This window comes from Colobus angolensis, unplaced genomic scaffold, assembly GCF_000951035.1.
Source record: "Colobus angolensis palliatus isolate OR3802 unplaced genomic scaffold, Cang.pa_1.0 Scaffold6, whole genome shotgun sequence".
Classification (NCBI taxonomy): domain Eukaryota; kingdom Metazoa; phylum Chordata; class Mammalia; order Primates; family Cercopithecidae; genus Colobus; species Colobus angolensis.
In genome coordinates, this window is record NW_012119598.1 from 16,327,789 (window position 1) to 16,340,593 (window position 12,805).

A 12,805-nucleotide genomic window follows, 5' to 3' on the forward strand; every position below is an offset into this window, starting at 1 on the left:
TCAGATATTAGAAAAGAATTGTCTTCTGTCCATACATTTGTGTTCCGAAATCTGTCGTTCTCTTTGGTTGCTTTCGAAGTTCCTTCAGCTAAAGGAATCTTTGGCCTAATTTGTGTTTCAGTTTTCCCAACACCCATCAAGAGGGAGATGGCCGTACACTAGTACACTAGTATCTCCAGTTTCCAAGAACCACAGGAATTCCTATTCCATTTTGATGCTGCTGTTCCAGACTCAGAAAGAAGCCTGTTTTGTTGTATTGTTTTGTGCAGTCTTTTCATTTCTTGCTAATTTGGGAGATGGGGTGAAAAGCTCCTGAGTGTGCAGAGCTGCTGATGGCAGGGTTCTGTTGTGTTCAATTTCTTTAGCGTTCTCGGCTGCACAAATGGACACTGCCTTGTGGCTAAATGGTCTTGGATCCCAGACGCACTTCTCCCGTCAGCTGATGGTGACTAGCTGAGGTTGCAGGCACAGTAACCAAGCCGCCTTTACTGCAATGATTTACAATTTTCAGCTCATATTTATTGCTTTTGTGAAAGACAATAGACATGGTTTAATTTAAGTTCAACCTACTGAATATTAATAGAGGAGAACAAATGCTAATGGGATAGACTGAATCTTTGGGCCATTCATTCAATTTCCCCTGTTTAACCTCCTCTCCCCAACAAAGGTTTGTATTGGTCGGGGTGGGGGAGGGGGTTGGAAAAATAAAAACGGTTTGAGTGTGTGAAGGAGGGGATGCCATTTCATTATTTCTCGTTGACTAAAAATAATAATTTTAACAATTGGTGGCAGGGCTTTGTTAGGGGAAAGAAAAGGCAGCACATTAGGTTGGCTAATGTTGTAATAATGACTCTGTTGCCCTGTGGCATCGTATTCCGTCTTGCTGAGCTGGCCCTCCTGGATTGGGCAGACTGTATAACTGGGCTTGAAACATTCAAAATGAAATGTTGTAGCCAGTACAGTGGAGATTGATTGGGGCAGTTGGTGGGGCGGGGCGGGGGGGGAGGTGGTTAGATAAAGAAAAAGCCCAGTTATTCAACCCACGTAGGCTGTCTGACTATAAAGAAATGTAAATGTTTTCTGGTCTGATATATACAGAATGGAAGTACTCAGATTGCGAAAGTTGATCATGTGCAGAACAAAGTCAGTCTTACGCCTTCATAAGGACCAGTAAAATCTGTGATCCTGGCCAGGCGCGGTGGCTCATGTATGTAATCCTAGCACTTTGGGAGGCTGAGGCAGGCAGGTCACAAGTTCAAGAGATCAAGACCATCCTGGCCGTCGTGGTGAAACCCTGTCTCTACTAAAAATACAAACATTAGCTGAGCATGGTAGCGAACGCCTGTAGTCTCAGCTACTCAAGAGGCTGAGGCAGGAGTATCGCTTGAACCCAGGAGGCGGAGGTTGTAGTGAGCCAAGATTGTGACACTGCACTCCAGCCTTGTGACAGAGTGAGACTCTGTCTCAAGGGGAAAACAACAACAACAAAACCAGAACACACAATAAGAAAACCTATGGCCCTTTAGTTTAAAAAAAGCTATGGCCCTTTGCTCAGTCATGCCTTCTCAGAGTGGCCTTATCTGTTTTGCATTTTGTGCACATAAAATTGTTTAATATTCCTAGGTATTTTTCATGTGTAAAATCTCTTCGTAAAATTACCCCTAATTTTTACTTAGGCAATTGATCTGCAGGGTGAGAGGGTAGTTGGGGAGAGCATTATACGTCTCTTTACATTTATGCTTCTTAGACATGCACATTTTTTCCAACCTGTTACTTTTTTGAGTCTCTGTTTGCCACGTTAGCTGATTCTTGTAACTCTGTGACATTTTGCAGGCAAGCGTCTTTTTTTTTTTTTTTTTTTCTGCAAAATTATTGGTAAAAGGTACATGAGGCCATGTGTGGTTTTCACTCCTGTAATTCCAACACTTTGGGAGGTAGAAACAGGAGAGGATTACTTGAACCCAGGAGTTTGAGACCAGCCTTGGCAACAAAGCAAGACCCCATGTATTTAAAAAAAAAAAAAAGAAGAAAGAAAAAAATTAGTGGGGCGTGGTGGTGCACACTTGTAGTCCCAGCCAGTCTCGAGGCTGAGATAGGAGGACTGCTTGAGCCTAGGAGGCTGAGGCTGTTGTGAGCATGTCACTGCAGTCTAGCATGGGTGACAGAGTAAGACCTTGTCCCTCTGCCCCCACTCCCCCCCCAAAAAAAAAAAGCAGCCAAAGCAGCATCAGTGTCACCTGGGAATTTGTTAGAACAGGGGACACTTTGGGGGTGATTCACATGCATGCTCAAGTTTGAGAAGCACTTCTCTTTACAGTCATCCAGATTCTTTTGACAGCAAAGCTGTCAACAAAAAGCTTAACTTTCTTACAGTAGTCCACGCTAAATCATTTGTTCAGTCGTTCTTTCATGCATTCACCTCTTATTCAGCTAAGACTTCAGCTGCTGGTATGTACCAAAGGGTATAGGAGCCTTTCCCAGTCTTCCTGAGCTGTGCCTAGTCCTTGTTTAGTTTCTTTTTGATACTAGTATAGCTCTTCTTCTTCCTTGTCCTCTTCGTCCATCACCACTACCTGTTTTCAGGCTTACTGCAAATCCCAACTTTCTTGTTCTTGTTTTGGTATTGCAAGCTTGCCGGCTGGCTCCATTGGCTCACTTACTATCCTCTCCAGCACTTTCTTTTCTTCACTTACTACTGAGTGATACATATGTCTGTGTTTGTCTCTCTTAATTTTAGATTTTGATTAACCTGGATCCCCAGTGCCCTGGCATATGGTATTTGTTAAGCAAATGGATGGATAAATTCAGAATTGATCCCTTTTTTGCTTTCTGTGCTTTATTCTCCGTTATGTTATACATGTGTCTGCAGTCTCAACTGAGGCAGGAGGATTTCTTGAGCCCAGGAGGTCAAGTCTGCAGTAAGCTATGATTGCGCCACTGCCCTCCAGCCTGGGCAACAGAGTGAGACCCTGTCTTAAAAGCAAAAAGAAAAATTTGAACTCAACCAAGACGATACATATGTACGATGTCCATCCTCTTTTTTTCCTTCTAAATTTTACATCTGGGTCTTTAACCAGCATTTTTATTTTCAGTTTTCTATCCGTTTTCTCTGTGATAATTTATCCATCTTCTCTTTTTACAGATAAATACTTTGCTTGGCCAACTCTCATCTCGGTTAAATGTTGCCTGTATCCTAATTGGGTGGGGGAGGGGATCCCCCACTCGCACAGTGACACTTCTAATGTGCTCTAACTTAGTGCCTGTCAGTACATGCGTAATTTTAGTTTCTGTAGTCACACTCAAAAGTAGGTGAAATCAATGTTAATATATTTGATTTAATCTAATCCAAAATATTTCCACAATTAATATAACATTATCAATGACATGTTAGGTTCTGATATTAAATTACAATTAAGTAAAATTAAAATTTATTTCCTCTTCCACACTAGGCATATTTCAGGTGCTCAGTAGCTGCACATGACTAGTGCCTACTGTAATGGAGAACATGGATTCAATCTCTGAAACACTGGCCACGCTTTTATCCTTGGATTCTTAGATTTCCATACAGTTGTCTCCTTTTGCCCTCACAGTGCAAACTCCCAGCATTTTCTTTGGGGGATTTTATATGTTTCTATTTCTGTATTGTTGTCACAACTCTTAAAGCCTCATTTGTTGAAGTAAATAACCATGTGTTTTATTTTCAACCTTATGTTATCACTCATACTCTGAAATGATGTAAAAATAGATAACTGGGGAAATGCAAGCAGAAACAAGCTAGGTCCCAGGGCTTTGTTGGTGTGTACTATGTTCATTCAGAATGTTTATATATTTTTTTAATCAAATACATAGAACACTGTGTTCTACATAGTGTTTAGTACAATTAACAGGAGTCACTTTCTGAGATACTTCAGTCACAAAGACTTAATACAGAGGAATGAAGTGTGCATAAATTTGGTGGAAGGACTAGAAGAGCAAAAATCAAGGGGCCACTCTGTAGTTTTGGCTTCAAGATCAAGCACCATAAAACTGCAAATGCTGTGCTAGCATTGCTGTTACTGCCCAGCTCTGGTTGCCTTTGAGGGTGGTGGCTAGACAGTGGACAGTGGGTCTAGTCGCCGTGGACATGAGCATCACTGGAAGCTTCTTGTTGGCAGAACCTACATTGATGTAAGGGACTCTGAGGCTTTTTTATTCACCCGTTTCCCTATAGTGTGACCTTACTGCTGGTTAAAATACTTCCATATCAGTTATTATACAGCTGCTTTTTAGCGCCCCAAGGGCCCGCAGCTTCTTTCCACATTTTGGTTACTAAAAGCACATCCATGGGCACCAAGACTCCCCTGCTTAGCATCTGCTATCATAGAGAATCCTTATCCTTTGAGATGATCAAAGGCAAATCTGGTTACAATCTAATCTTATAGATGGCTATGAAGGAAAACAAGTGGAGTAGGATTTCTAGTTAATATCTGAGACGTGGCTACAAAGATAAGGCTGCCTTTTCTTGTGTGGCAGGTACTGGTTCCTGCAGGCAATTCCAGAAAGGATTTCAGTATCTGTAGAGTCAATATTTACCACTTCAAGAGTGACTAGTTTGATAACAGATACTCCTTTCTTCCTTTCAACCCTTTAGCCGCAAAAGATGTTTACGTACTCTTTAAAAACGAATCCTCAAGTATAGCATTACAACTCCAAATTTCTGGTCGAATTTCTTACTGCTGAAATTGGTTCCCTCTTAGGCATTTCACTCTCTTTAAAGGTGTCAAATAGAATGAGGTTTTACTTTTCTCCACCCATTCAAAAGAGATACATGCTTTTCAGTTCTCTTGTGCCCACATTCTTGTCTGTCTTCACCATCGTTGTGTAGGGTTGACTGTGGTAAAGTGCTGCCTCCTGATGTGATGTATTTAAGTGTTTGTCCCCTTTTCTCACCTGTAGGGCTCCTTGGTAATGACCAGTCTAAGGGATTAGGACCAGCATCAGAACAGTCAGAGAATGAAAAGGACGATGCATCCCAAGTGTCCTCCACTAGCAACGATGTTAGTTCTTCAGATTTTGAAGAAGGGCCGTCGAGGAAAAGGTTAGTACCCAAGGCTGCAAATATTGGTACCTTCAACCAGGGACTGCAAACTCAGGTGCCAGTTTTCTCCACATGATAATGTGAGCCCACTCACCCAATCTTTTGATTTTTCGTAGAGGAGCTAGAATTATGAGGTTTCGTAACAAATGTCCTGCTTTCTAAGTGTTGTCTAATAATTATAATTAAAAATGGGAAAAAAAAGTACTCTGTTCTTGCTGGCACAGTTAGCCAAAGAGTTGCCAGCTTGTAATGCCTGTCTTAACTGTTCATTTTAATTGATTCTTAGCAGCCGTCATCTTGAGGAATATATATATTAGGTGATGTTTTGCCACTTCTGAAAAGAGATCTTTCTAAAAATTTGAAGAAGTAAATGTGGTGTTTCTGAGACGTTTTTTCCTTGTCAGGAAAGCTGAAATTACACTGTGTATTTTTAATCCCTTGCTGTTTAACCAAGTTCCAAGTTAGTAGCTGTGGAATTGGTGCTTAAAACTTAGAACAGCAGTTATTTTTATGTGGCTTTCCTAAATAAGCTTAAGATAGTTTGGTAAGGAAGTTGGCTTTAGTAGTTTGATAAGAGTTTGTGGTTTCATGGTCAAACAGTGGCAGTGACATTTTATAATAATGATTTTACTTGGGTGTTTTTGAAACCCTTTGCCTAGTATCTACCGTACTTCATACCTGTTATTTCCTTTTTTTTCCCTCTTAGAATTTATATTTCCCTTTGTTCTCTTTATGTTTACCTGGATGACTAGCTTCATGACTTTTTCTTAGAATTTGTTAGTTTCAGAGATTGAAGGAAAAGAAAAAAAAAACAACCCCTTGTCTGCCCATCTGTGTCTACTCATTCTGGAGAATTTACTTTTCAGAAACAATCTACGTGTGTCTATCTAAAGAAGAACAGAGTAGAGTGAAAAATTAAGAGAAAAGGACAAGATTAGCCATGTGCAGATATTTAAAATTCCCGTTTTCAGGTCGGAAATTTGAGATGCATAGCTCAAAGTCTTTATTTTCTCCATCACGAGGTGTCATCTTTTAAATACATTGAATCTGTATGCTTCTCTCATTTTCTCTTCATCCTCAGCACTTTGTCTTAGAAGATGTCATAAGATTCGTTATTAGCATAATTAGGATCTTCCCGTATGCTGAGCTTTGTATGTCACTCCTTTAAAAAGAGTGTCTCAGTGATGAACCTATTATATTACAGATACTCCATAACAAACATTCCCCATTCCAGTTTAAAACATGAATTATCACAAGAGAGTGATTTTAAGGATGTGTAAAAAATTGTGTCAGTAAATATATTGGAATGTGTGATAATATTATCCATGCCTCCAACTTGGGCATCTGGCATGCATCTGGCATCAACTTTCATCTCCATTTGGGGAGCAGAATTCTCTGAGTCTGGGCACCCACTCCTTTAGCTGTGTGGCTGGCCATCACCCTCACTTCTGTCTGAGAGCTGGTCAGCATCCAGGTGCAGTGATGTGTGTTGTAGGCTTCATTCTTAAGGAGGGACTCTGTCCCTAACTCATTGTGATTCTCTCAGAAGATAGTGCTGCTAACTTTCTCTTTGTATCAGACCACAGTGTCATGTGGCACCTGAGTGCAAAGCAGTCATTTAACTGGAATTTTTTAGGGTGGTAGAAAAGAGAAACTCTTTTCAGAGTTGGCTGAAGGAAAACTTAGGCATGGCAAATCCTTTTAAATTATTCTTGTGTCAGTTATCTTACTGAATTAAGGATTCATTGCGACCTGCTAACTTGGTTTTGGTCTCATCAAGGTTTTACGTGGATTAAGGTTTGATAGGCTTGGGTAGATTTTGAGGATGGTCTGGGGCACTCTTGATTATAGGAGAAAGATTTTGTAGCCTTCAAATACGTAGTGTCATTAGGGTATGCATTTATTTTTTGTGGGGGTTGAGGGAGACAAGAGTCTTACTCTGTCACCCAGGCTGGAGTGCAGTGGTGCGATCTCAGCTCACTGCAATCTTTGCCTCTTGGATTCAAGCGATTCCCATGCTTCAGCCTCCTGAGTAGCTGGGATTACAGGCACATATCACCATACCTGGCTAATTTTTGTATTTTTAGTAGAGATGGGGTTTTGCCATGTTGGGCAGGCTGGCCTTGAACTCCTGGCCTCAAGTGATCCACTCACCTCTGAAAGTGCTGGGATTATAGGCGTGAGCCACCACACCCGGGCAGGGCATGCATTTCCTGTGGTGTTGCAGGGTATGTGGCAAGCATAAAATGATAACTTAAAACTTAAGGCCTTAAAGCACTCCTTTGTTTTGATCCTTCAGTATTTAGTGGATTGGGATGAACCCTGCCTTCAAAAGCAGAGTAAATGATTTGGGACCTGAATTTCCAGAGCTTGGGTAGTATACTGGTGAAACTGTAATACATAACCTGTCTTCAACTCACATACAGAATGACTTTTCTAATAGGGTAATGGAATGTGCTGTCTCTGAAGATGAGAAGTTGAGTCTAAAGTAACTACCCATAATGGCTATTTTAAAATAACATTAGTGGATTGTTGAACAGATGCTAAGTTTTACTTGTGAGTTTAAAATTTCCTAAACATTATACATGGGAAGAGGTTTTTTTTTTTTTTTCCTCCTCACTCTTGTTGACCAGGCTGGAGTGCAATGGCGCGATCTCACCGCAAACTCTGCCTCCCGGGTTGAAGGGATTCTCCTGCTTCAGCCTTCGAGTAGCTGGGATTGCAGGCATGTGCCATCATGCCCGGCTAATTTTGTAGTTTTAGTAGATGCAGGGTTTCTCCATGTTGATCAGGCTGGTCTCAAACTCCTTATTTCAGGTGACCCACCCACCTCTGCCTCCCAAAGTGTTGGGATTACAGGTGTGAGCCACTGCGCCCAGCGGGGAAGAACTTTTAAGATTGACCATTTACATTCTCTTTTGGCCTTTAGACTTTGTAAGAGAAAATACTGATTCTTAAAAATTCATTTTGTTGTAGTTTGTTTCGTGTTGCTATAACAGAATTGCTGAGACTGGGTAACTTTAAAAATACAGAAATTTATTGGCTTATATTTCTGGAGGCTTGGTGTTCAAAGACTGAGGGACTGCATCTGGCGAGAGCCTTCTTGCTGCATTATAACTTGGCAAGAGAGCAGAAGAAAGTGCTAAGCTTGGTTTGTTTTTGTTTTTGTTTTTTTTCAGTTTAGTTTTCAAAGAGATGGGGTCTGACTCTGTTACCCAGGCTGGAATGTAGTGGTGTGATCATAACTTACTGTGTTCTCTAATGTGTGGGCTGAAGGGATCCTTGTGCCCCAGACTCCTGAGTAGCTGGGACTACAGTCAGTCATATGCCTCCACGCCTGTCTAAGCTTGCATTTATAACAAACCCACTCCCTAGATAGTGACATTATTCCATTCATGAGGGCAGATCCCTCATGATGTAATCACTTCTTAAGATCTCACCCTCTTAGCACTGTTGGATTGGAGATTAAGTTTCCAACATTTGAGCTTTGGGGGGCCACATTCAAATCATATGACAGGGTCGTAATTTATGGACGTGCTTTGGAAAGAGCATTTTCTCTTTTATTTTTTAGAATGATACGAATTGCTAGTTAGCTATTCTTGTACATTTAATTACTCCTACTCTACACATCCTTTTTTGTGCATGATTTTAGAATCATCAGCAAAATATATGCCTTTTGTCTACACTAGGGTGATGGGGAAAGGGGAAGACTAAGAGGGATTTTATGTGCTTGACTTCATTCTTACGGAAAATAAAAATCTATAATGAAGACTGATGGTAGCCTTAGTTCTAACCTTATCCAGTCTACTTTTCCAACCTGTACCTTGAAGCAATTACATTTTTCTGATGATGCTAATAACATGTTTTAATTCTTCAGTTAAAACATCCATGTGTTTACTAAGTGTTATTTTTCTGCAGAAAACCCCAAGTCAGATATTGCTGTATTTACTGCCAGTGCCTTTACTTGACACTGGGGATCTTTTTAGTGATAGAAACCAGTGGAGTCCAGAGTTTTTCAGGGTTTTGGAGTTTTCTCGTTTCTGATTCTCTTCCTCAGAGTTTTTCTTTATAGAGGCAACTATAACAACAACAACGAAAAAGTCAAAACCAAAACTGGTATATTTTTATCTAGCCATCGAAAGGTCATCTGAGGTGCCTGTTGACAAAAGGAAAAGCCAGCCCGCTTCAGAATCTCTCTGCTGTGTTCGTGGAAAGGGCAGCCCAAGAAAAGGTGACCGGAGAGATTCTGTGCTGGTTGGACCCCGAAGGCTGAGTCTTGTTTTTAGTTCTGGATGTTGTTTGTCTTTTTCTTTTGATCACCGTGGTAGGTGAGGTTGTTTTTTTAATGATATATTTACATAGTTTATAATTTATATTGTTTAGAATGAAACCATTACAGAGACTTTCATCCTGTTCTGAATGTGAAGGCGGCCCTGCCTATCTCTGTCATGTTGCCCTTTTATTCCTCTCAGTTCTTCTTGTAAAGTGTGTGTTTGCCGCATCAGTCTCGCAGTATGTGTAGAAACCCGAATGGACGGAGTATGGTTGTTCGGGTGTGGACTAGTGGTCAGAAAGTCTTCAGAAGGATGGTTATGGAGATGAGGATGATTTGTTTGAGGAATGAAAAGACAAAGTGCAATGAATTCGGTGATGGCATTTTTTTTAGATGTAAGTAAATACGAGATCTGAAATATACGATTCAAAAAAGAGATCATCTGAGTTGGCCACTAAAATAGAGAGCAAGATTAACTGTTTATATTTTATCTGTGGGTGAGTGGGGGGAAGAGGGTAGAAAAATTTCAAGAGAATGGTGATTCTTAAGTGGGTCTTATGGAGACTATGGTGCAGCGTAAAGAGTGTATAGACTGGGGCCAGGCTGTGTGACTTATCATTGTATCTTGAACATTTACTTGTGTAAATCAACGGGTCTTGTATAATACCCGTTGAACAGGTTATATAATATAATATGTCTGGGCCTTAGTTCTCTCATCTGAAATATTTGAATCACAGTAGTAACTGCCTGATGGTGTTTTGTGACCTGAAGAAATTAATTCTTGAAGAAAATTTTGGTATATTGGTCGGGTGCAATGGCTCACGCCTATAACCCCAGCACTTCGGGAGGCTGAGGTGGGCCGGTCGCTTGAGTCCAGGAGTTGAAGAGACGTGCGTGGGCAATATGGTGAAACTCCATTTCTTCCAGAAAATACAAAAAACATTAGCTGGGCCTGTTGGCATGAGCCTGTAGTCCCATCTATAGGAGGGGGAGATGACAGGATCGTTGGAGTCTGGGAGATGGAGGTTGCAGTTAGCTGTGATCGCGCCATCACACTCCATCCAGGGGGACAGAGCCAGACTCTGTCTCGAAAAAGATTAAATAAGCGAATAAATAAATAAAAATAATTCTGATGTACAAGCAGTACTCTGTGTGTTAGATGTTAGTGGCCATTGTCAGTATATGTGACACATGAATTGCTACATGTGAGTATGCACATCCTTTCGAGACTTCTCTGACGTGTTTCAGAGGGTTTTTAAAATACACAAATGATGATTTATATCTTTCCTCTCTGTCAGCCCTACCGCAGCCATCTGTAGGCAGATGGAAATGTATGGGTACTCCCTCTTTTGAAGTTACTGAGTCACTGGAAGGACCCTGTGGTGTGTGGTGTAAATTTCCCCTGCTGAGCTTGGTGCTACCTGATGTTTGCCTGAATGGAGCAGGCAAGAGTGGTGGGGTGAGCAGATAACATCGTGGCTAACATACATTAGTCATAGCTTCACCTTAGGGAGAGACCCCCTAGTGTTTAGTGTTGAGATCCCTTGTTAACTATATTCTTTTTTTTTTTTTTTTTTAAAAGATGGAGTTTCTCTCTGTCGCCAGACTGGAGTGCAGTGGCATGATCTCGTCTCACTGCATCCTCCGCCCTCCCGGGTTCAAGTGATTCTCCTGCCTCAGCCTCCCGAGTAGCTGGGACTACAGGTGCATGCCATCACACCCAGCTAATTTTTGTATTTTTAGTAGAGACAGGGTTTCACCGTGTTGGCCAGGATGGTCTCTATCTCCTAACCTCATGATTGCCCGCCTTGCCCTCTCAAAGTGCTGGGATTACAGGCATGAGCCACTGCACCCGGTCAACTATATTGTTTAGAAGAGTATATTGCTTTTTGTGTACTAACACACTTTAAAATAAAACTCTAAGAGTTTCTATTTAGCTAGTACAGAAGTACAGATTCTATCTCTGCAGGGATGTAACTTTTTTGTTAAAAAAGGAGCTGCTGTATTTTAGTTAGACTTTCGATCCTACAGGACTTAGTTTAAACACTGTTTGTCTTATTAGATTGAATTTTGAATGTAAGGAATTTTTGGAAGTGTTTGGATTTCATAACTGAGTGTACTCTGAGATATGACATGCCTCTGGATATAAATACATGTTGAAAGTGGTGAGAATTCTCTCAGGCTTTTAACAGGTATGATATTCACAGCTACATTGCCTGCACTACTGTGTTCCTTATTCTTTTTGGTCTGAGGTACTTTGATGGTATAAAATACTTTTTTCACTTCAGGTTTGAAAGGAAGATAAACCCAGATGCATGTCTTGCTTGATAGCATGCATAAATTGGTGTTATTCAAAGTGAGCATCCTTAAGAATTAGAATTATATTAAGTAAGTGTCTAGTTTTTACTCATTCCTGTATCAAAAATAAGTTAGTAGTATAATTTACTATTAAATGCAAAAAAGTGAAAGCAAAAACAATCAGCAAAAGGCTTAACATTTCTCTTAACCCTTGATTTATGTTTAGAAGCTTCCACTGACCAGATTACTTGGAGTTTATTTTGTTGTTACAACCTTGAGATCTATTTTATAAATAAGAGAGAAATACTATTTCAATTTTCAACTTTAGAATTATCATGGGTGAAATGTACTCTCTACTGCAGAAAGTAAAGAAAATTGAGTAATAGATTATGATGTGGCAATTTTGAACACAAAAGACGTGGATGTAAATATAAAGTAAATATGGGTGAATCTCGCCTATCTGCTGTTTCATGTTATCTACCTAGTTGTCATGTTTGTTTCTAGTATCATTTTCATTTGCTTTTGCTTGAAGGATTTTAACATTTCTAACATTAGGCCTGCTGTTGATCATTCAGCTTTTGTATGTCTGGGAAGATCTTATTTCACCCACATTAAAAACATGCTTTTATGATAATTGTAGAATTACATGCAGTTATACAAAATACACCTTCATTTCTTATAGACATTTTTGCTGGGTATAAAATTTTAGTTTAATAGTCATTCACCATCAGTACTTCAGTGACACTGCTTCACTGTCCCAATGTGCATCATTTCTGATGAGAATCCTGTTGTCATTTTCATAGCTTTGTAGGAGCAATCATTTACCACAGTTTTCTTTTGAATTCCTTACTGGTTTTAAGCAATTTGATATGATGTGTCTTGGCCGAGTTTTTATTTCCAGAGCTTGAGATTCATTGAGTGTATTAGTTTTGTAGATTTCATTTACTATGGAAAAATTGGAGCCATTATTATTTCAAATATTTTTGTGTGCATTAGTCTCCCCGTTGGGGACTTCATTTGCATATATATTACTCTGAAGTTGTCCCATAGCTCATGTGTTTTGTTCCTTTTTTGATCTTTATGTTGCATTTTAGATAGTTTATACCCTAAATCTGCTGGTAAGCCTGTTGAATATATTTTTCACCTCAGACATTGTT

General features: G+C 40.1%; 1 protein-coding gene across 3 annotated transcripts in view; it reads left to right on the plus strand.

The window, feature by feature from the left end:
• JARID2 (jumonji, AT rich interactive domain 2) overlaps window positions 1-12,805 on the plus strand; it is a 286,725-nt gene that overhangs the window by 163,141 nt on the left and 110,779 nt on the right. For all 3 annotated transcript variants that reach the window (XM_011962733.1, XM_011962731.1, XM_011962732.1), the window contains exon 3: window positions 4,936-5,077. In XM_011962733.1, the coding sequence (XP_011818123.1) occupies window positions 4,936-5,077 (142 nt within the window). The remainder of the gene's footprint in view (window positions 1-4,935; window positions 5,078-12,805) is intronic.